The 23,192-nt window shown below is 52.2% G+C and overlaps 1 protein-coding gene across 1 annotated transcript in view; it reads left to right on the forward strand.

Annotated features, from left to right (window-relative positions):
* Positions 1–232: 232 nt before the first annotated feature.
* Positions 233–23,192, forward strand: part of LOC142259778 (tubulin alpha-3 chain-like) — a 75,702-nt gene continuing 52,742 nt past the window's right edge. The window contains exons 1-3 of the mRNA XM_075331886.1: positions 233–421; positions 6,587–6,809; positions 7,169–7,317. Coding sequence (XP_075188001.1) covers positions 419–421; positions 6,587–6,809; positions 7,169–7,317 — 375 coding nt within the window. The 5' untranslated portion in view covers positions 233–418. The remainder of the gene's footprint in view (positions 422–6,586; positions 6,810–7,168; positions 7,318–23,192) is intronic.

Below are 23,192 nucleotides of genomic sequence, written 5' to 3' on the forward strand. Positions count from 1 at the left end.
GGTTGGCTGCTTATGGACTCACTGCGCGGGAAGATTGTTTCTAACGGTCGCTTGAGGGTTACCTCAGTTGAGGGTTACCTCAAGCGACCGTTAGAAACAATCTTCCCGCGCAGTGAGTCCATGAGCAGCCAACCAATCACTGCTGTCCCCAGCTGCCTAGCAACCAATCACAGCCTGCACGCGCTACCTGTAGAGATAACTGGAGAGTGACTGGTTATAATTTCCCGCCCTCATTGCAATTTCATCCAATCAGTAGAGGCAGACACGCTCGAGCGCACCGCATGAGTCTTATAAGCAGGGGCAGCGGGCGGGAGACGCGACAGTTGGTTACTGGAGCTGCGCGGTGTGAGGTGAGGAGAAGAGACGTGAAGCGGCGGAACAAACATACCCCATTGGACATACCTCTGCGGAGATAACTATGGTAAGACATGGCGTCCACCCGCAGCTCACTGCGGAGCCCCGGCTCAGCTAATAGAAGCAGGGGATAAGGTCTCGTGGTGAGGGCCATTAGTGGGGGCCATGACGCACTATGATTGCTGGGGGCGAGGCTGCATCAGTGACCGTTGAAAGGAGACAAGACCACCTCCCACAATCCCCGTCTGTGATTGCCTGTCTGTTATAATCAGACCTATGATTGGCGCAGAAGACATGAAGAGCCGGCTGTGTAATGTGTACCTTAACTGGAGTCTCATCACAGAGGTCTATGGCAGGTGTCACCATAGAGGTCTATGGCAGGTGTCACCATAGAGGTCTATGGCAGGTGTCATCACAGAGGGCTATGACAGGTGTCACCATAGAGGTCTATGACAGGTGTCACCATAGAGGGCTATGACAGGTGTCATCACAGAGGTCTATGGCAGGTGTCACCATAGAGGTCTATGGCAGGTGTCACCATAGAGGTCTATGGCAGGTGTTATCACAGAGGTCTATGGCAGGTGTCACCATAGAGGTCTATGGCAGGTGTCACCATAGAGGTCTATGGCCAGTGTCATCACAGAGGTCTATGGCAGGTGTCACCACAGATGTCTATGGCAGGTGTCACCACAGAGGTCTATGGCCAGTGTCATCACAGAGGTCTATGGCAGGTGTCACCACAGGTCTATGGAAGGTGTCACCATAGAGGTCTATGACAGGTGTCACCATAGAGGTCTATGGCAGGTGTCATCACAGGTCTATGGAAGGTGTCACCATAGAGGTCTATGACAGGTGTCACCACAGAGGTCTATGGCAGGTGTCATGACAGAGGTCTATGGCAGGTGTCACCACAGAGGTCTATGGCTGGTGTCACCATAGAGGTCTATGGCCAGTGTCATCACAGAGGTCTATGGCAGGTGTCATCACATGTCTATGGAAGGTGTCACCATAGAGGTCTATGGCAGGTGTCATCACATGTCTATGGAAGGTGTCACCATAGAGGTCTATGGCATGTGTCATAACAGAGATTTATGGCAGGTGTCATAACAGAGGTTTATGGCAGGTGTCATCACAGGTCTATGACAGGTGTCACCATAGAGGTCTATGGCAGGTGTCATCACAGGTCTATGACAGGTGTCACCATAGAGGTCTATGGCAGGTGTCACCACAGAGGTCTATGGCAGGTGTCACCATAGAGGTCTATGGCAGGTGTCATCACATAGGTCTATGGCAGGTGTCACCATAGAGGTCTATGGCAGGTGTCATAACAGAGGTTTATGGCAGGTGTCACCACAGGTCTATGACAGGTGTCACCACAGAGGTCTATGGCAGGTGTCACCACAGAGGTCTATGACAGGTGTCACCACAGAGGTCTATGGCAGGTGTCATCACAGGTCTATGGAAGGTGTCACCACAGAGGTCTATGGCAGTTGTCAGCACAGAGGTCTATGGCCGGTGTCACCACAGAGGTCTATGGCAGGTGTCACCACAGAGGTCTATGACAGGTGTCACCACAGAGGTCTATGGCAGGTGTCACCACAGAGGTCTATGGCAGGTGTCACCATAGAGGTCTATGGCTGGTGTCACCACAGAGGTCTATGGCAGGTGTCACCATACAGGTCTATGGCAGGTGTCATCACAGAGGTCTATGGCAGGTGTCATCACAGAGGTCTATGGCAGGTGTCACCACAGAGGTCTATGGCAGGTGTCACCACAGAGGTCTATGGCAGGTGTCACCACAGAGGTCTATGGCAGGTGTCACCATAGAGGTCTATGGCAGGTGTCACCACAGAGGTCTATGGTAGGTGTCACTATAGAGGTCTATGGCTAGTATCACCACAGAGGTCTATGGCAGGTGTCACCACAGAGGTCTATGGCAGGTGTCACCACAGAGGTCTATGGCAGGTGTCATCACAGAGGTCTATGGCAGGTGTCACCGTAGAGGTCTATGGCAGGTGTCATAACAGAGGTTTATGGCAGGTGTCACCACAGGTCTATGACAGGTGTCACCATAGAGGTCTATGACAAGTGTCACTATAGAGGTCTATGGCTAGTATCATCACAGAGGTCTATGGCAGGTGTCACCACAGAGGTCTATGGCAGGTGTCACCACAGAGGTCTATGACAGGTGTCACCACAGAGGTCTATGACAGGTGTCACCACAGAGGTCTATGGCAGGTGTCACCACAGAGGTCTATGACAGGTGTCACCACAGAGGTCTATGACAGGTGTCACCACAGAGGTCTATGACAGGTGTCACCACAGAGGTCTATGACAGGTGTCACCACAGAGGTCTATGGCAGGTGTCACCACAGAGGTCTATGGCAGGTGTCACCACAGAGGTCTATGGCAGGTGTCACCACAGAGGTCTATGGCAGGTGTCATCACAGAGGTCTATGCAGGTGTCACCATAGAGGTCTATGGCCGGTGTCACCATAGAGGTCTATGGCCGGTGTCATTTTCATTTGATAAAGGTGTATGAGCACTTTTTTTTGGGCGTGAGCTGTAGACTTTATCACTACCTTTCGGGATCCATATGACTTTCAGATCTTGTTTTATTCAATTTATATAGATATAGATAGATATGGGGTTTTTTTTCATTTTGGTATTTAGTTATTCTTAGATTTTATTAGTTCTAAAATTTATACCAAATATGTTATTTTCTAAAAAAAAACCAAACCAAATAACATGGGAAACAGTGATTGAGAAGGAGTTGTCTGAGTGGTGAACAACCCCTTTAAGAGGCTAAATTGCCTTTCTTTGGTCTCTGCTCCATTGCGTGGACATCTGCCATCAATGTACAGCAAATATTGCAAATTCAGACCTGGGCAGAGTGGGTCCGGTAGTTTCCTCTTGGTGCTGCCCGAACCCAAGACCATTAGGCACTGGCCACATTTGCATGCTGCTGGCCCTGTGCACACGGCGTTCAGCAGCCTTAGGCTATGTGCGCACTAGAGCTTTTTACCCGCGGATTTACCCGCGGATTTGCCCCGGAAATTTCTTGAGAAATGTCTGCAATCTTTGTGCAGACATTTCCCATGAAATTCAATGAGAAAAAAAAATAGTTGTGCGCACTGTGCGGATTTTTCTCAAGAAAATTTCTTGAGAAAATTTTCTCGAGAAACTTTCTTGAGAAAATGTGCATGTCCATTAATTTCCGCAGGTACCTGCGGTATTCCGGGGGTATTCCGCAGGTAGCAATGATGTGCGGTATACCCCCGGAATAGCCGCGATTTACCTGCGGTAATGCCCATCGCTGCCTGCGGTTTTGCAGGAAGCGATGTCATTATGCCAGGAAGAGGAGCAGAGTAAACACACGTCACACTCCCTGGACGCCGCACAGAAGCACTTCCGTGCGACCTCCAGGTGCCCGTGCAGTGTGTGTCCTGCTCCGGCCTCGCGGCTGCCTGCACTGCAGTGTCAGTGTCTGCCCGCAGTGTCAGCAGCCTGTCACACGGCAGCGCAGGCAGACACTGACATCCTGCAGTGCTGGGAGCCGCGGGGATGACGATCGCTGCTGTCAGGAGGTGAGATCATTACCTGCTGTGACGATCTCCTGCCTCCTGACGTCACCGCGGTCACTGCTGTCTATGCCCGTCTCGCGAGCGGCCCGAGACTGTCACTAGTGGTGACGTCACAGGCTCTCGCGATAAGTCAGTGACAGCGCTGACGTCAGCAGTACAGGAGATGATCACAGAAGGTAATGATCTCATCTATGCTCCTGATGGCAGCGCTCGTCATCCCCTGCAGTGACCTGAGCTGACCTATTGATGTTAGCTCAGGTCACTGCATTGCTCTCCCAGCCAATGGGGAACATTCTGTTTTTCATTGACTGGGACAGCGACTATGGTATGGATCGCCGTGCCCCCCCCCCTTATTGGATTACGCCGGACGTGGAATTGATTGTGCTCTTTTCAATAAATTGGTTAAAGAGGGAATGTTTTGGGGAGTGTTTTTTCAAATAAAACTTTTTTTGTTGTCTATTTTTTAATTATTACTGACTGGGTTGGTGATGTCGGGTATCTGATAGACGCCTGACCTCACCAACCCCAGGGCTTGATGCCAGGTGACATTACACATCTGGCATCAACCCCATATATTACCCCGTTTGCCAACGCACCAGGGCGCGGGATGAGCTGGGGCAAAGCGCCAGGATTGGCACGTCTAATGGATGCGCCACTTCTGGGGCGGCTGCGGCCTGCTATTTTTAGGCTGGGGAGTGTCCGATAACAGTGGACCTCCCTAGTCTGAGAATATCAGACCCCAGCTGTCCGCTTTACCTTGGCTGGTGATCCAATATGGGGGGGACCCCACGTTTTTTGTTTTAAATTATTTATATAATTTAAAATAACAGCGTGGGGTGCCCACTGTTTTGGATTATCAGCCAAGGTGAAGCTGCCAGCGGTGGTCTGCAGGCTGCAGCTGTCTGCTTTACCCTAGCTGGCTACAAAAAATGGGGGGACCTCACGTCATTTTTTTTTAATTATTTATTTATTTTATGGCTAAATACAAGGCTAAGCACCCTTTAGGCTACTTTCACACATCCGGCTTGAGCTCTGCGGCTCAATCCGGCTGTGCAAGCTATGCAACGGATGCGGTGAAAACACCGCATCCTTTGCATACGTTTTTCCTATGCGGCCAGTCCGGTTTTTGCCGCTTGCGGCATGCTACTGAGCATGCGCAGTGGCAAAAACCGCATGCGGCGGCCGGATGCGGTTATTGCCGCATCGCGCCGCATCCGGCCGCCATAGGCATGCATTGAAAAATGCGCCGCATCGGCCGAATGCGGCGCGATGCGTTTTTTTTTGCCGCACGAAAAAACGTGCCAGGCAACGTTCCATCCGGCCGCCGCATCGGCTACATCTGCCGCATGCGGCAAAAACCGGACGGAACGCAAGGCCATGCGGCACAATGCGGCACTAATTAAAGTCTATGCAGGAAAATCGCAACCGGCAGCAAAAAAAATCGGTTGCGATTTTCATGCAAAGTGCCGGATTGTGCCGCATTGCAGAAACCGGAGGTGTGAAAGTAGCCTAAGTGCCACATGAAAGTCACTAAAGGGTGCCAGCTTAGAAAATGCAGGGAGGTGGAACATTATATAGGTTTTTCTCATCTATCTATCTATCTATCCCTCTATCTATCTATCTATCCATCTATCTATCCCTCTATCTATCTATCTATCCATCTATCCCTCTATCTATCTATCATCTATCTATCCCTCTATCTATCTATCTATCTATCTATCTATCTATCCCTCTATCTATCTATTCATCTATCTATCCCTCTATCTATCTATCTATCTATCTATCTATCTATCTATCTATCTATCTATCTATCCCTCTATCTATCTATCTATCTATCTATCCATCTATCTATCCCTCTATCTATCTATCTATCTATCCCTCTATCTATCTATTCATCTATCTATCCCTCTATCTATCTATCATCTATCTATCTATCCATCTATCCCTCTATCTATCTATCTATCCATCTATCCCTCTATCTATCCCTCTATCTATCTATCCCTCTATCTATCTATCCCTCTATCTATCTATCTATCTATCTATCTATCCCTCTATCTATCTATCCCTCTATCTATCTATCTATCTATCTATCACTCTATCTATCTATCTATCTATCTATCTATCTATCTATCTATCTATCTATCTATCTATCTATCTATCTATCTATCTATCCATCTATCCCTCTATCTATCTATTCATCTATCTATCTATCCCTCTATCTATCTATCTATCTATCCCTCTATCTATCTATCTATCTATCTATTCATCTATCTATCTATCCCTCTATCTATCTATCCCTCTATCTATCTATCTATTCATCTATCTATCTATCTATTCATCTATCTATCTATCCCTCTATCTATCTATCTATTCATCTATCCATCTTTCCCTCTATCCATTATCTGTCTATCGATTATCTTTATTATTTATTGCAGGGACAAACCTGTGGTAAATCCGCGGCAAAAACGCATGCGGATTTGGTGCGGATTTTTTCCGGAGGTCCGGAAATCTTTCACTGGCAGAAGTTTCTCAAGAAATTTTCTTGAGAAACTTCACATTTCTAGTGCGCACATAGCCTTAAAGACATATTGGTTTTCCAAATTTCAAAGAACATCGACATTGACTGCAGCAATGTGTTTTTCTCGCAGCGTGAGTGCATTTCTATCCACGTGGGCCAGGCCGGAGTTCAGATTGGCAATGCATGCTGGGAGCTCTTCTGCCTGGAACATGGGATTCAGCCCGATGGACAGATGCCCAGCGATAAAACCATCGGTGGAGGAGACGACTCGTTCAACACATTCTTCAGTGAGACAGGAGCCGGAAAACATTCCCCCAGGGCGGTGTTTGTGGATCTGGAGCCCACGGTGGTTGGTAAGTAGTACTTTTTGGCTGCGACGCCAGCATCTGACATTTTCACAGGTAAAATTAACAGACAAGGATACGTCCTGGTGACATTCAGCATCTGAATTTCTGCTGCAGATTTTTACCGCTGAATTGACCCCTTTAATTGTAGATTTTGGGAAAAGCCTCACATACATGAATTTGCGCTAACAATTTCTGTTTGATTGTAGAGATCAGTAGTGTCTGATTGTCAGAAAGAGCCAGATATAGAAGTAAAGCAGAAGTTATGGCGGGATATAGATTAGCTCGGATCTGATCACTGCCTTCAGATCACGTCGCGTATCTCCCAGAATAACGGGTTGTTACTTATCACATACGTTCCTGTACAGATGAGGTGCGCACCGGCACATACCGCCAACTGTTCCACCCCGAACAGCTCATCACAGGAAAGGAAGATGCTGCCAACAACTACGCTCGGGGACATTACACCATCGGAAAGGAGATAGTCGATTTGGTCCTAGATCGTATACGCAAGTTGGTGAGTGGCAAAAGCAACTGTCTGCGCTGCTGAGTCCTCATTTATGTATTTAGTGTTAATTTGCGGAAGTGATGAGTGAACTGTTCAGTGCTCGTAATGAGCATTTTGATGCTTGGTACTCGATTACTGGGTATAACGGAAGTCAATGGGGAACTCGAGCATTTTTATGGAAAATCTTGCTGAAAAATGCAGGTCCCCCATTGACTTCCAAGCATCAAAATGCTTGTCCCGAGCACCGAACAGTTTTGTCTTCACTAATTTGCACCTTATACAATTAGTATTAGAACTGTCACACATCAGATTCACGGTCAGCAAATAGCCCGGCCAGGGGTCTCCAGACCCGACCTCAACAGCCTTATATACAGTGTGTCCAGCCATATCCTGTATACACCGCACCTATATACAGTGTGTCCAACCATATCCTGTACACACCGCACCTATATACAGTGTGTCCACCCATATCCTGTATACACCGCACCTATATACAGTGTGTCCACCCATATCCTGTATACACCGCACCTATATACAGTGTGTCCACCCATATCCTGTATACACCGCACCTATATACAGTGTGTCCACCCATATCCTGTATACACCACACCTATATACAGTGTGTCCAACCATATCCTGTATACACCGCACCTATATACAGTGTGTCCAACCATATCCTGTATACACCGCACCTATATACAGTGTGTCCAACCATATCCTGTATACACCACACCTATATACAGTGTGTCCACCCATATCCTGTATACACCGCACCTATATACAGTGTGTCCACCCATATCCTGTATACACCGCACCTATATACAGTGTGTCCACCCATATCCTGTATACACCGCACCTATATACAGTGTGTCCACCCATCTCCTGTATACACCGCACCTATATACAGTGTGTCCACCCATCTCCTGTATACACCGCACCTATATACAGTGTGTCCACCCATATCCTTTATACACCTCACCTATATACAGTGTGCCCACCCATATCCTGTCCACTGCCATTAACTTGAGAACGGCGGCAGCTATAGGCATAGAAGTGGTGTCTAGGTATAGTAAAGTAGCCATGCGCTACGCAATGACACCACCTATAGCGCCACCTGGTGGAAAACAACGGAGTTAGCATTTTTATCTCTAAAACGGAACGAGATAGAGAAAAAAAGTGAGTTACAAAGTTGTAGGGCATCATCAATTCAATAGGAATCCACACCTTGCATACAGAAATGCTATGATTAGAAGGTGTAAACCTCACAAGGCTGCGGACGTGAAGCGATACCTCATGGAGACCTTCCTACAAGTCATTGGGTATGGAGCTGTGTGGAGTGGCCTCCGCTCACCTGACCTGACCCCATTGGACTTCTTTCTGTGAGGTCACATGAAACAGCAGGTGTATGCGACCCCTCCACCAACATTGCAGGACCTACCACCACGTATCACAGATGCTTGTGCAAACGTGTCACCTGCCATATTGCACAGCGTGCAGCAAGATACAGTATGCTGTGCAGAGGCCAGATGTGCATTGCAGCCAGATACAGTATGCTGTGCAGAGTCCAGATGTGCATTGTAGCTGACGGGGGCCACTAATGAGCGCCATATGCGTGACCAGCATTCAATGTTTTGGGGGGTCATGGGTTTCATATCATAGCATTTCTGTATGCAAGGTGTGGATTCGTATTGAATTGATGATGCCCTACAACTTTGTAATTCACTTTTTTTCTCTATTTCGTTCCGTTTTCGAGATAAAAATGCTACGCCCGTTGTTTCTTTGTCGCTCCATTGGGAGACCCAGACAATTGGGTGTATAGGCTATGCCTCCGGAGGCCGCACAAAGTATTACACTAAAAGTGTAAAGCCCCTCCCCTTCTGCCTATACACCCCCCGTGCTCCCACGGGCTCCTCAGTTTTTTGCTTTGTGCGAAGGAGGCAGACATGCACAGCACAGCTCCACAGATTAGTCAGCAGCAGCTGCTGACCATGTCGGATGGAAGAAAAGTGGGCCCATATAGGGCCCCCAGCATGCTCCCTTCTCACCCCACTCTTGTCGGCGGTGTTGTTAAGGTTGAGGTATCCATTGCGGGTACGGAGGCTGGAGCCCACATGCTGTTTTCCTTCCCCATCCCCCTCAGGGCTCTGGGTGAAGTGGGATCCTATCGGTCTCCAGGCACTGAGACCGTGCTTCATCCACAACTCCTGTGGAGCCTGCTGGATAGGAGCCGGGTATCGTTCAGGGACATGGCCCTGCTACTTGGAGGTACTCTGTATCCCTGTGGGGACAGCGCACAGCAACACTCCAGCTTTGCTGGGTGTGCTAGTGCACCGGGGACCACGGCGCTGACCGGGTTAATATGTGCCATTACACACTCAGCGTTGCTGAGTGTGTTTATGTATAGGGACTGCCGCACTGACCGCCGCGGCCATGGAAACACTGCGGCGCGGCTGGGACTTGTAGTGCGCCGGGGACTTTCACGCCGGCCGCGCTTTTACGGCGGCCGCGTTTATTACTAGAGTCCCCGGCTTTTTGCGGCCTAGTTTCCTTTCCTCCCGCCCACAGCCCTGACAGGCAGGGGAAGGGCGGGACGCTGCACAGAACGAGCAGCACTGAGGGCTGGAGCATGCTTTGCATACTCCACTCCCCTCACTGTGCACAGTGCAGGCACCAGTTCCCGCTCTTTCTGGGTCACGCCCACGGCTCCCTCCTCTCCTCAGGACGCCGGCAGCCATTCCTGTCAGCTCCTCGGACGCTGCAGAGGGGGACAAAGTCTGGGAGACCCAGGCAGGGACTCTGGTGGCCTCACAACCGCTTTAGGCGGGTGGTAAGCAGCACCTGTGGTGCTAGCCCCATTGTGCAGTAGTGTAGCATTATATGTTTATTTTACACTGTATAGTGCACAGTTGATTTCTGGCTATATACCCTATTGTGTTACTCAGGGAAGATAATAGCATGGCGCCCACGAAAGGCAGGGGTGCCAAAACACAGGCTTATTATGTTGCCTGCGCCGCATGTACGACCCCACTACCGGCAGGTTCCACTGACCCTCATTGTGTGCACTGTTCGGCCCCTGTGGCACTTACTCAGCCGGAGCCTCTGCTAAGAGGGGCCCAGGGGGAGCCACCTGCTGACAATGTCCAGGTGACGGGGACGGAGTTTGCAAAACTCTCTGAGACTATGGCTAAGATACTAGAAGCCTTGCAGTCCAGGCCGGTATCTCAGCACAGGGACTCTGTTGAATCTTTGTTCCCTGGCCCACCTCAGCTGGACCAACAATGTCCTCCGGGGGTATCTCATGGATCTCAGGCTGAGGGTTCTGACACAGACCCCAGCCCCAGACCGACTAAGCGAGCTCGCTTAGATTTTCCCTCGACATCATCATATTGTGCAGGGTCTCAGAGGGGGGAATCTCTGGTTGATGACGCGGAGGTAGCTGATCAGGATTCTGATCCTGAGGCCGCTCTCAATCTTGATACTCCAGACGGGGACGCCATAGTGAACGACCTTATTGCGTCCATCAGGATATTTCTCCCTCAGCTCCTCCTGTGGAGGAGTCAGCTTCCCAGCAGGAGAAATTCCGTTTTCAGGTTTCCCAAGCGTACACCGAGTATTTTTCTGGACCACTCTGATTTCAGAGAGGCAGTCCAGAATCACCATGCTTGTCCAGATAAGCGTTTTTCTAAGCGCCTTAAGGATACACGTTATCCCTTTCCCCCTGACGTGGTCAAAGGTTGGGCTCAGTGTCCCAAAGTGGATCCTCCAATCTCCAGACTGGCAGCTAGATCTATACTTGCAGTGGAAGATGGGGCTTCACTCAAAGATGCCACTGACAGGCAGATGGAGCTCTGGTTGAAATCCATCTATGAAGCTATCGGCGCTTCTTTTGCTCCAGCATTCGCAGCCGTATGGGCGCTACAAGCTATCTCAGCAGGTCAAGCGCAAATTGACGCAGCCACACGCACGTCCGCGCCACAGGTGGCGTCCATAACCACTCAGACGTCGGCATTTGCGTCTTACGCTATTAATGCTGTCCTGGACTCTGCGAGCCGTACGGCGGTTGCAGCCGCCAATTCGGTGGTACTCCGCAGGGCCTTGTGGCTACGGGAATGGAAGGCAGATTCTGTTTCCAAAAAGCGCTTAACCAGTTTGCCAATTTCTGGCGACCGATTGTTTGGCGAGCGTTTGGATGAAATCATCAAACAATCCAAGGGAAAGGATACATCCTTACCCCAGCCCAAACCGAACATACCCCAACAGAGGAAGGGGCAGTCGAGGTTTCGGTCCTTTCGGGGCGCGGGCAGGTCCCAATTCTCCTCGTCCAAAAGGCCTCAGAAAGATCAAAGGAACTCTGATGCATGGCGGTCTAAGTCACGTCCTAAAAAGACCACAGGAGGTGCCGCTACCAAAGCGGCTTCCTCATGACTTTCGGCATCCTCACTCCGCATCCTCGGTCGGTGGCAGGCTCTCCCGCTTTTGCGACACCTGGCTGCCACGGGTAAAAGACCGTTGGGTGAGAGACATTCTGTCTCACGGTTACAAGATAGAGTTCACCTCTCGTCCCCCGACTCGATTCTTCAGGTCATTCCCGCCTCCCGAGCGAGCCGAGGCTCTTCTGCAGGCGCTGGGCATTCTGAAGGCAGAAGGAGTGGTGGTCCCTGTTCCTCTTCAGCAACAGGGCCACGGTTTTTACTCCAACTTGTTTGTGGTCCCAAAGAAGGACGGGTCTTTCCGACCTGTCCTGGACCTGAAACTTCTCAACAAACACGTAAAGACCAGGCGGTTCCGGATGGAATCCCTCCGCTCCGTCATCGCCTCAATGTCCCAGGGAGCTTTCCTTGCATCGATCGATATCAAAGAGGCTTATCTCCACGTACCGATTGCTCCAGAGCACCAGCGCTTCTTGCGCTTCGCCATAGGAAACGAACACCTGCAGTTCGTGGCACTGCCGTTCGGCCTGGCAACAGCCCCACGGGTTTTCACCAAGGTTATGGCTACTGTAGTAGCGGTCCTCCACTCTCAGGGTCACTCGGTGATCCCGTACTTGGACGATCTGTTGATCAAGGCACCCTCTCTAGAGGCATGCCAACACAGCCTCGACGCTACCCTGGAGACTCTCCAGAGTTTCGGGTGGATCATCAATTTTCCAAAGTCAAATCTGACACCGGCCCAATCGCTGACATACCTTGGCATGGAGTTTCATACCCTCTCAGCGATAGTGAAGCTTCCGCTGATCAAGCAGCGGTCACTACAGACAGGGGTACAATCTCTCCTTCAAGGTCGGTCACACACCTTGAGGCGCCTCATGCACTTCCTGGGGAAGATGGTGGCAGCAATGGAGGCAGTTCCTTTCGCGCAGTTTCACCTGCGTCCTCTTCAATGGGACATCCTACGCAAATGGGACAGGAAGCCGACGTCCCTCGACAGGAACGTCTCCCTCTCGCAGGCGACCAAAGCTTCCCTTCGGTGGTGGCTTCTTCCCACTTCATTATCGAAAGGGAAATCCTTCCTACCCCCATCCTGGGAGGTGGTCACGACGGACGCGAGTCTATCAGGGTGGGGAGCGGTTTTTCTCCACCACAGGGCTCAGGGTACGTGGACCCAGCAAGAGTCCTCGCTTCAGATCAATGTTCTGGAAATACGGGCAGTGTATCTTGCCCTGAAAGCGTTCCAGCAGTGGCTGGAAGGCAAGCAGATCAGAATTCAGTCGGACAATTCCACAGCGGTGGCATACATCAACCACCAAGGCGGCACACGCAGTCGGCAAGCCTTCCAGGAAGTCCGGCGGATTTTGACGTGGGTGGAAGCCACGGCCTCCACCATTTCTGCAGTTCACATTCCAGGCGTGGAAAACTGGGAAGCAGATTATCTCAGTCGCCAGGGCATGGACGCAGGGGAATGGTCCCTTCACCCGGACGTGTTTCAGGAGATCTGTTGCCGCTGGGGGGTGCCGGACGTCGACCTCATGGCGTCCCGGCACAACAACAAGGTACCGGCGTTCATGGCACGGTCTCAAGATCCCAGAGCTATGGCGGCAGACGCCTTAGTTCAGGATTGGTTGCAGTTTCAGCTCCCTTATGTGTTTCCTCCGCTGGCACTGTTTCCCAGAGTGTTACGCAAGATCAGGGCCGACTGCCGCCGCGTCATCCTCGTCGCTCCAGACTGGCCGAGGCGGTCGTGGTACCCGGATCTGTGGCATCTCACGGTCGGCCAACCGTGGGCACTACCAGACCGACCAGACTTGCTATCTCAAGGGCCGTTTTTCCATCTGAATTCTGCGGCCCTCAACCTGACTGTGTGGCCATTGAGTCCTGGATCCTAGCGTCCTCAGGGTTATCTCAAGACGTCATTGCCACTATGAGACAAGCTAGGAAACCAGCGTCCGCCAAGATCTACCACAGGACGTGGAAAATTTTCCTGTCGTGGTGCTCTGCTCAGGGTATTTCTCCCTGGCCTTTTGCCTTGCCCAATTTCTTCGTCGCTCCATTGGGAGACCCAGACGATTGGTGTATAGCTACTGCCTCCGGAGGCCACACAAAGCATTACACTAAAAAGTGTAAGGCCCCTCCCCTTCTGGCTATACACCCCCAGTGGGATCCCTGGCTCACCAGTTTTCTGCTTTGTGCGAAGGAGGTCAGACATCCACGCATAGCTCCACTGTTTTTAGTCAGCAGCAGCTGCTGACTATGTCGGTTGGAAGAAAAGTGGGCCCATATGGGGCCCCCAGCATGCTCCCTTCTCACCCCACTTGCGGTTTGTAAGGTTGAGGTACCCATTGCGGGTACGGAGGCTGGAGCCCACATGCTGCTTTCCTTCCCCATCCCCCTGAGGGCTCTGGTGAAGTGGGATCTTACAGGTCTCCAGGCACTGAGACCGGGCTCCATCCACAGACCCAGAGAACCTGCTGGATATGGAGCTGAGTATCTTCAGGGACAGGGCCCTGCTACATTAAGGTACTCTGTGTCCCCGGGTAAGCGCGCACACACACACCAGCATTGCTGGGAGTGTTAGTGCGCCGGGGGTAACAGCGCGGTGCGCTCGTGCTATTATTCACTGCAGCTTAGCTGAGTGAATTTATGTATTGGGAACTGCCGCGCCGGCCGCTGCTGGGTGTTTTTTACATTGTGGCGCGGCTGGGACTTGTGGTGCGCCGGGGACTTCCGCGCGGGCCGTGCACATGGACGGCCGCGCTTATTACTTGAGTCCCCGGCTTTGCGGCCTAGTTTTCGTTTCGTTCCCGCCTCCAGCCCTGCCAGTCAGGGGAGAGGCGGGACGCTGTACAGACAGTCAGCACAGAGGGCTGGAGTCTGCTTTGCATTCTCCAGCCCCCTTCACTGGACACAGTGGGACGCCAGTTTCCCGCTCTTGTCTGGGGCACACCCACGGCCCGCCCCTCGTCACACGAGCTGGAGAAGGACGCCGGCAGCCATTCCTGCACGCAGTCCGAGCTGGGGAACGGAGATATGCTCTGGGCAACCAACACAGGGCTCTGGCGACCACATACCCGCGTTATAGGCGGGCGGTAAGCAGCACCTGAAGTGCTGACCCCACAAAATACCGCAGTGTCCATTTGTATTTGATGCTTGTATACTATACTCTGCACTGTAGGTCGCTATCTTTGGCTATATTCTCCTAGATGGCGAGATAACAGCAGCAGAAAAGCAAGAGTGCTAAGGCACAGGCTTTCTAGGCTGCTTGTATTGCATGTGCTGAAGTGTTTATTTGTACTTATGCTTGTATGTTATACATTGCACTGTACTGTCGCTACACTTGGCTATATGCCCTCCTAGATGGCGAGATAACAGCAGCAAAAAAGCAAGGGTGCTAAGGCACAGGCTTTCTATGCTGCTTGTATTGCATGGGCTGAAGTGTTTATTTGTATATATGCTTGTATGCTATACATTGCACTGTACGGTCGCTACTCTTGGCTATATTCTCCTAGATGGCTGGACAACAGCAGCAAAAAAGCAAGAGTGCCAAGGCACAGGCTTTCTATGCTGCTTGTATTGCATGTGCTGAAGTGTTTATGCTTGTATGCTATACATTGCATAGATGACTAGAATACAGCAGCAAAAAAGCAACACAGGCTTTCTATGCTGCTTTTCCTGCATGTGATACTGTTCCACCGGCAGGTTCCACTGACCCCCATTGTGTGCAATGCTCCCCTGTAGCACTTGGTCAGCCGGGGTCTCTACTAGAGGTGGCCAAAGGAACCACCTGTGAACCCTGTCCAGGGACAGGGACGGAGATTGTCATGGGATGGAGACTTTGCAGTCCAGACAGGCCATGGGCAATCTTGATTAATTCTCCCTGGCCACCCTCATTTGGAACGCACTCAGTGCTCCGGGGGGGTCCCAGGCATTCCAGCGTGAAGGCTCTGACACGGACGGCAGTCCCAGACAGCCTAAGCTAGCTCGCTGGGTGCGGCACTCGGCTTCATCACTGGTCAAGGTCCCAGCAGGAGGACTCTCTGTATGATGAGGCAGACGTAGCTGATCAGGGCTTTGGTCCTGACACCGCTCTCAATCCGGATACACCGGATGGTGACGCCATAGTGAATGATCTTATAGCGTCCATCAATGGAATGTTGCATATTTCTCCCTCAGCTCCCCCAGTGGAGGAGTCAGCTTCACAGCAGGAGAAATCCTTTTTCAGTACTCATGCGTATATTGAGTACTTTTTCTGACCACGCTGACTTCAGAGACGCAGTTCAGAAACACCACGCTTACCAGATAAACGTTTTCTCCAAACGTATTAAGGATGCACGTTATCCCTTTACCCTGACGTGGTAAAGCACTGGACCCAGGGTCCAAAGGTGGATCCCCCAATCTCCAGGCTTGCGGCTAGATCCATAGTTACAGTGGAGATGGGAATTCACTTAAAGATGCCATTGACAGACAGATAGACCTCTGGTTGAAATCTGTCTGTGTAGCTATCAGCGTGTCGGTTGCTCCGGCATTCGCAGCCGTATGGGCACTCTAACCTATTTCAGCTGGTCTTGCGCAGCTGCTCTTGAGCACATGTACATCTGTGCCGCAGGCGGTGTCCTTAACCTCGCAATGTCTGCATTGCGACTTACCCTAGTAATGCTGTCCTGGGGGGACAGTCGAGGTTGGTCCTTCCCAGGCTCGGGCAAGTCCCAATGGTCCTCGTCTAAAAGGGCTCAAAAGGCTCAGAGGGGCTCAGATTCCGGCCGGGCTCATTCACGCCCAAGGAAGGCAGCAGGAGGAACCGCTACCAAGGCGATCTCCTCATGTATTTCAGCTCTCTCTCTCTCCGCATCCGCGGTTGGGGGCAGAATCTCCCGCTTCTGGGTACATTTAGCTGCCACAGGTCACAGACCGGTGGGTGAGAGACAGTGGCGTAACTAGAGTTGGATGGGCCCCGGTGCAAAGTTTAGACCTGGGCCCCCCCTCCACATACACAGACACTTGGGGTAAGGCATACCTCCCAACTTTTAAAGAAGGAAAAGAAGGACAAAGTTTGCGGCGCGCGTAGCGCGTCGTGGCAAATTTTTAGGCCACGCCCCCTAACCACACCCATTTCACAGTCACGCCCATATCCACTCCCCATCCACACCCATTCAGCATGGACACGCAGGCAGCCGGCGGGCCTCCAGCATGGACACGCAGGCAGCCGGCGGGCCTCCAGCATGGACACGCAGGGAGCCACAGTGAGGCGGCCGGTCGCCCACACAGTGAGGTGGCCGGTCGCCCACACAGTGAGGTGGCCGGTCGCCCACACAGTGAGGTGGCCGGTCGCCTTCACAGACAGGCGGCAGGGGGGCGCCCGCACAGACAGGCGGCAGGGGGGCGCCCGCACAGACAGGCGGCAGGGGGGCACCCGCACAGACAGGCGGCCGGGGGGCGCCCGCACAGACAGGCGGCCGGGGGGCGCCCGCACAGAAAGGCGGCCGGCCGACCGCACAGACAGGCGGCCGGCCGACCGCACAGAGAGGCTCCGGCCGGGGGTGAGGGGGGGGAGGGAGGGAAATCAGCGCTGGGGAGATTTTACTGTACCAGCAGCAGCACAGGCAGCGCTCCTCTCTGTTATGCCACGTCTACTGGGATGGTAGGAGGGAAAAGCAGGGAGGTGGAGAGAGAGTGGGTGGGCGGAGCCCGGGAGCCGGCCGTCCCGATCGTGGCAACGGGACAAACAACGTAAAGCGTGAAAGTCCCGCTGTATCCGGGACGGTTGGGAGGTATGGGGTAAGGGATAATGACACTGACACTCGGGGTACAGGATAATGACGCTGACACTTGGCTCTCACCCACAGCACCCTGAAATCCCTCTATCAGCACCCAGCTTTCCTATGTTCTGATATTTATCTTGTCCTCAGCACCCAGCTTTCCCATATCAGAGCATGAGAAAGCTGGGTGCTGAGAGATGTATATCAGAACATGGGAAAGCTGGGTGCTGAGAGATGTATATCAGAACATGGGAAAGCTGGGTGCTGAGAGATGTATAGCAGAGCATGGGAAAGTTGGCTGCTGAGGGAAAGAGCCTTTTTCCCTCAGCACAAAACATTTCCATCCCATACTTGTATCTTTGTCCCCCCTGTATAAAGTTCTCAAAATACTATAACAGCTCCCACATAGCCTTCCAAATAATTGTATAAAGGGTCTCACATAACCCTTCATATATTAGAATGCAGATACATAGCCCTCCATATATTATAATGCACCCCCATAATCCTCCATGTATAAAGTAGCCCTTCAATTATAATGCATTTCCCATAGTTCTCCATGTATTAAAATTCACCCCATAGTTCTCCATATATTATACTGCACCACATAGTCCTCCATGTTTTATAATGCACTTCCATAGTCCATGTGTAAGGTAGCCTCCATAGTCCTCCATATATTATAATGCAGCCCCCATAGTCCTATATGTATTATAATCCAGCCCCATCAATTTTCATATTGTATTATGCAGCCCCATACTCCTCCATGTATAATGTACCCCTAGTCCATGTATAAGGTGTCCTTCATGTTTTTTATGCAGTCCCATAGACCTCCATGTGTCATGCAGCCAGCCACCCCAGGGCCTCCATGTGTCATGCAGCCAGGCCCCTCCAGGGCCTCCATGTGTCATGCAACCAGGCCCTCAGGCCTCCATGTCATGCAGCCAGGACCCTCCAGGCATCCATGTGTAATGCAGCCAGGCCCCTCCAGGCCTCCATGTGTCATGCAGCCAGGCCCCTCCAGGCCTCCATGTGTCATGCAGCCAGCCACCCCAGGGCCTCCATGTGTCATGCAGCCAGCCACCCCAGGCCCTCCATGTGTCATGCAGCCAGGCCCCCAGGCCTCCATGTCATGCAGCCAGGACCCTCCAGGCCTCCATGTGTCATGAAGCAAGGCCCCTCCAGGCTTCCATGTGTCATGCAGCCAGGCCCCTCCAGGCCTCCATGTGTCATGCAGCAAGGCCCCTCCAGCCCTCCATGTGTCATGCAGCCAGAACCCTCCAGGCCTCCATGTGTCATGGAGCCAGCAAAATAAAAAAAACAAGTACCTCTCTTCTCCTTTTGACCCCTGCAACCACGGTAGTTATGACCCTGCCCCCATATGTCACACACACTGCTCCCCATACAGCCTGCACCCCCCAGATCACACACACTACACCCCCATATGTCACACACCCTGCTCCCCATACAGCCTGCACCCCCCATAGCACACACACTACACCCCCATATCTCACACACCCTGCTCACATATCTCACCCTGCCTGTACCCCAACTTACCCCTCTCAAACACTCTGCACCCCTTTCACATCCTTCTGTCACAGTCTGCAGCCCTCATATGCCACTCACCCTGCACTCCCCTCCCCCTCGTGCCCCCTCTTTTCTCATTACCAGTCATGATGTGTCCAAATCTCTTTCAGGAATCCGTATCTTCTGATGCTTTCTGCCCGGCAATCCTGTGTCTCCTCCCACACACTCACATGGGCATGACATCATCGCAGGTCCTGGAAGGATGGATTTCGTCTGCTGTGCAGGAGCGCTTCTGCTCTGCCGCAGCTCAGAAACGCCTGGTGGGTCTCCTCAGGTCAGGGGGCCCCTCTGCCCCCTGCTGACACCGGGCCCCCTGACTCACAGGCCGGCCCCCTGGCGGTCGCGTAGTCGGCCACTACACAGCGCATCTCCTCTGTTACAGAGAGGAGCCGGCTGTGCAGAGCGGCTGCCGGGCCCCTAAAACCCTGCGGGCCCGGTCGCGGTGGCGACCGCTGCGACCGCGGTCGTTACGCCCCTGGTGAGAGACATTGTGTCTCACGTGTACAGGATAGCCACCGAGCCGATGCTCTTCTGCAGGCAGAAGGAGTGGTAATCCCTGTTCCTCTTCAGGAGCAAGACACGGTTTTTTCCTCCAATCTTATTGGGGTGCCAAAAAAAAGGGTGACTTTTTCCGTTCAGTTCTGGACCTAAACCTGCTCACCAAGCACGTGAAGGCCAGGCGGTTCCGGATGTAACCCTCCGCTCCGTCATTGCCTCAATGTCTCAAGGAGATTTCCTAGCATCAATAGACATCAGGATGCTTATCTCCACGTGCCGATTGCTCCAGAGCACCAGCGTTTGCTACGTTTCGTTATTGAAGACGAGCATCTTCAGTGCGTACCACTGCCCTTCGGTCTGGCGACAGCCCTACGGGTTTTCACCAAGTTCAGGGCAGCAGTGGGAGCAGTCCTGCACTCTCAGGGTCACTCTGTGATCCTTACTGGACGATCCACTAGTCAAGCCACCCTCTCAAGAGGCATGCCGACACAGCCTGAACGTGGCGCTGGAGACTCTCCAGAGTTTCGGGTGGATCATCAACTTTTCAAGGTTACATCGGGCACCGACCCAATCGCTGTCATATCTGGGCACGGAGTTTCACACTCCCTCAGCGATAGTGAAGCTTCCGCTGGACAAGCAGCGTTCACTACAATCGGGGGTGCAGTCTCTCCTTCAAGGCCAGTAACACCCCTTAAGACGCCTCATGCAGAGGCAGTCACTTTCGCGCAGTTTCATCTGCGTCCACTTCAATGGGACATGCTTTGCCAATGGGTTGGGGAGTCGACGTCCCTAGAAAGGAACGTTTCCCTTCTCAGACGGTCAAGGACTCTCTTCAGAGGAGTCCATCCTTCAGCACTGCAAGCCTTTCAGCAGTGGCTGGAAGGAAATCAGATCCGAATTCAGTCGGACAATTCCACAGCGGTGGCAGACATCGCCCACCAAGGCGGAACACGCATCGCCAAGCCTACCAGGCAATCCGGCGGATTCTGATGTGGGTGGAGGACAGAGCATCCACCATATCCGCAGTTCACATCCCGGGCGTAGGAAATTGGGAAGCAGACTTCCTCAGTCGCCTGGGCATGGACGCAGGGGAATGGTCTCTGCACCCAGTATGGTGTCAGGAAATCTGTAGCCGCTGGGAGATGCCGGACGTCGACCTAATGGCGTCTCGGCACAACAACAAAGTCCCGATTTTCATGGCACGGTCTCAAGAGTAAAGAGCTCTGGCGGCAGGCGCCCTAGTTCGGGATTGGTCGCAGTTCCAGCTACCCTATGTGTTTTCTACTCTGGCACTGTTGCCCAGAGTGCTACGCAAGCTCAGCTCCGCTTGCCGCCGCGCCATCCTCGTCGTCCCAGACTGACCGAGGAGGTCGTGGTCCCGGTTCTGTGGCATCTCTTGTTCGGCCAACCATGGGCACTCTCAGACTGGCCAGACTTACTGTCCCAAGGGCCGTTCTTTCCACTGAATTCTACGGCCCTGATCCGGCCTGTGCGGCCATCGAGTCCGAGATCCTAGCGTCTTCAGGATTCTCTCAAGACGTCATTGTCACCATGAGACGGGCTAGGAAGCCGACGTCTGCCAAAAATCTACCACAAGACGTGGAAGTTATTCTTAGCTTGGTGCTCTGCTTAGGGAGTGTCTCCCTGGCCATTTGCATTGTCTCCTTTTTCCCCCCTTCCTGCATCTGGATTGGGAAAAGGTTTGTCGCTCGGCTCCCTTAAAGGACAAGTCGCAGCGCTGTCAGTATTCTTTCAGAAGCGCCTAGTACGACTTCCTCAGGTACGCACGTTCCTGCAGGGGGGTTGTCACATTGTCCCTCCGTACAAGAGGCCGTCAGACCCATGGGATCTGCACAGGGTATTAATTGCTCTCTAGGAGCCGACCTTCGAGCCTCTGAGGGATGTTTTTCACTTTCGCGACTTTCACAGAAAGTGGTCTTTCTGGTAGCGGTCACGTCTTTTCGGAGAGTGTCCGAACTAGCAGCGCGGTCATCCAAAGCTCCCTTCCTGGTGTTCACCAAGATAAGGTAGAGCTGCGTCCGATCCCAGGGTTTCTCCCTAAGGTGGTATTCCCTTTTTATCATAATCAGGATATCTCCTTACCTTCCTTTTATCCATTTCATCGATATGTAATGGCTTTGCATTGTTGGATCTGGTGTAGAGCACCCAGAATCTACATTCCCGCACGGCGCTCCTGCGCCGCTCGGATGCACTCTTTGTCCTTGTCACTGGTCAGCGCAAGGGATCGCAGGCTGCAACATCCACCCTGGCTCAATGGATCAAGGAACCAATCCTTGAAGCCTACCCTTCTACTGGGCTTCCGGTTTCATCAGGGCTGAAGGCCCATTCTACCAGAGCCGTGGATGCGTCCTGGGCATCACGGCACCAGGCTACGGCTCAACAGGTGTGCCAGGCAGCTACCTGGTCGAGTCTGCACACTTTCACCAAACATTATCAGGTGCATACCTATGCTTCGGCGGACGCCAGCCTAGGTAGAAGAGTCCTGCAGGCGGCAGTTGCCTCCCCCTAGGGGAGGGCTGTCTTGCAGCTCTAACATGAGGTATTTCTTTACCCACCCAGGGACAGCTTTTGGACGTCCCAATCGTCTGGGTCTCCCAATGGAGCGACGAAGAAGAAGGGAATTTTGTTACTTACCGTAAATTCCTTTTCTTCTAGCTCCTATTGGGAGACCCAGCACCCGCCCTGTTGTCCTTCGGGATTTTTGGTTGTTTTCGGGTACACATGTTGTTCATGTTAAATGGTTTTCAGTTCTCCGATGTTACTTCGGAGTGAATTTGTTTAAACCAGTTATTGGCTTTCCTCCTTCTTGCTTTTGCACTAAAACTGGTGAGCCAGTGATCCCACTGGGGGTGTATAGCCAGAAGGGGAGGGGCCTTACACTTTTAGTGTAGTGCTTTGTGTGGCCTCCGGAGGCAGTAGCTATACACCCAATCGTCTGGGTCTCCCAATAGGAGCTAGAAGAAAAGGAATTTACGGTAAGTAACAAAATTCCCTTCTTTCTGTCCTTCCTTCAATCTGGACTGGAAAAGGGTTTGTCGCTCGGCTCCCTTAAGGGACAAGTCTCAGCGCTCTCTGTGTTTTTCCAGAAGCGCCTAGCCAGACTTCCACAGGTACGCACGTTCCTGCAGGGGGTTTTTCACATCGTTCCTCCTTACAAGCGGCCGTTAGAACCCTGGGATCTGAACAGGGTGCTGACGGTTCTTCAGAAACCACCATTCGAGCCAATGAGGGATATTTCTCTCTCACGCCTTTCGCAGAAAGTGGTCTTCCTAGTAGCAGTCACCTCTCTTCGGAGAGTGTCTGAGCTAGCAGCGCTGTCATGCAAAGCTCCCTTCCTGGTGTTTCACCAGGACAAGGTGGTTCTGCGTCCGGTTCCGGAATTTCTCCCTAAGGTGGTATCCCCCTTTCATCTCAATCAGGATATCTCCTTACCTTCTTTTCTTCGGCGCTCCATTGGGAGACCCAGACGATTGGGTGTATAGCTACTGCCTCCGGAGGCCACACAAAGCATTACACTAAAAAGTGTAAGGCCCCTCCCCTTCTGGCTATACACCCCCAGTGGGATCACTGGCTCACCAGTTTTCTGCTTTGTGCG

Source organism: Anomaloglossus baeobatrachus (assembly GCF_048569485.1).
Source record: "Anomaloglossus baeobatrachus isolate aAnoBae1 chromosome 9 unlocalized genomic scaffold, aAnoBae1.hap1 SUPER_9_unloc_4, whole genome shotgun sequence".
NCBI classification, from domain to species: domain Eukaryota; kingdom Metazoa; phylum Chordata; class Amphibia; order Anura; family Aromobatidae; genus Anomaloglossus; species Anomaloglossus baeobatrachus.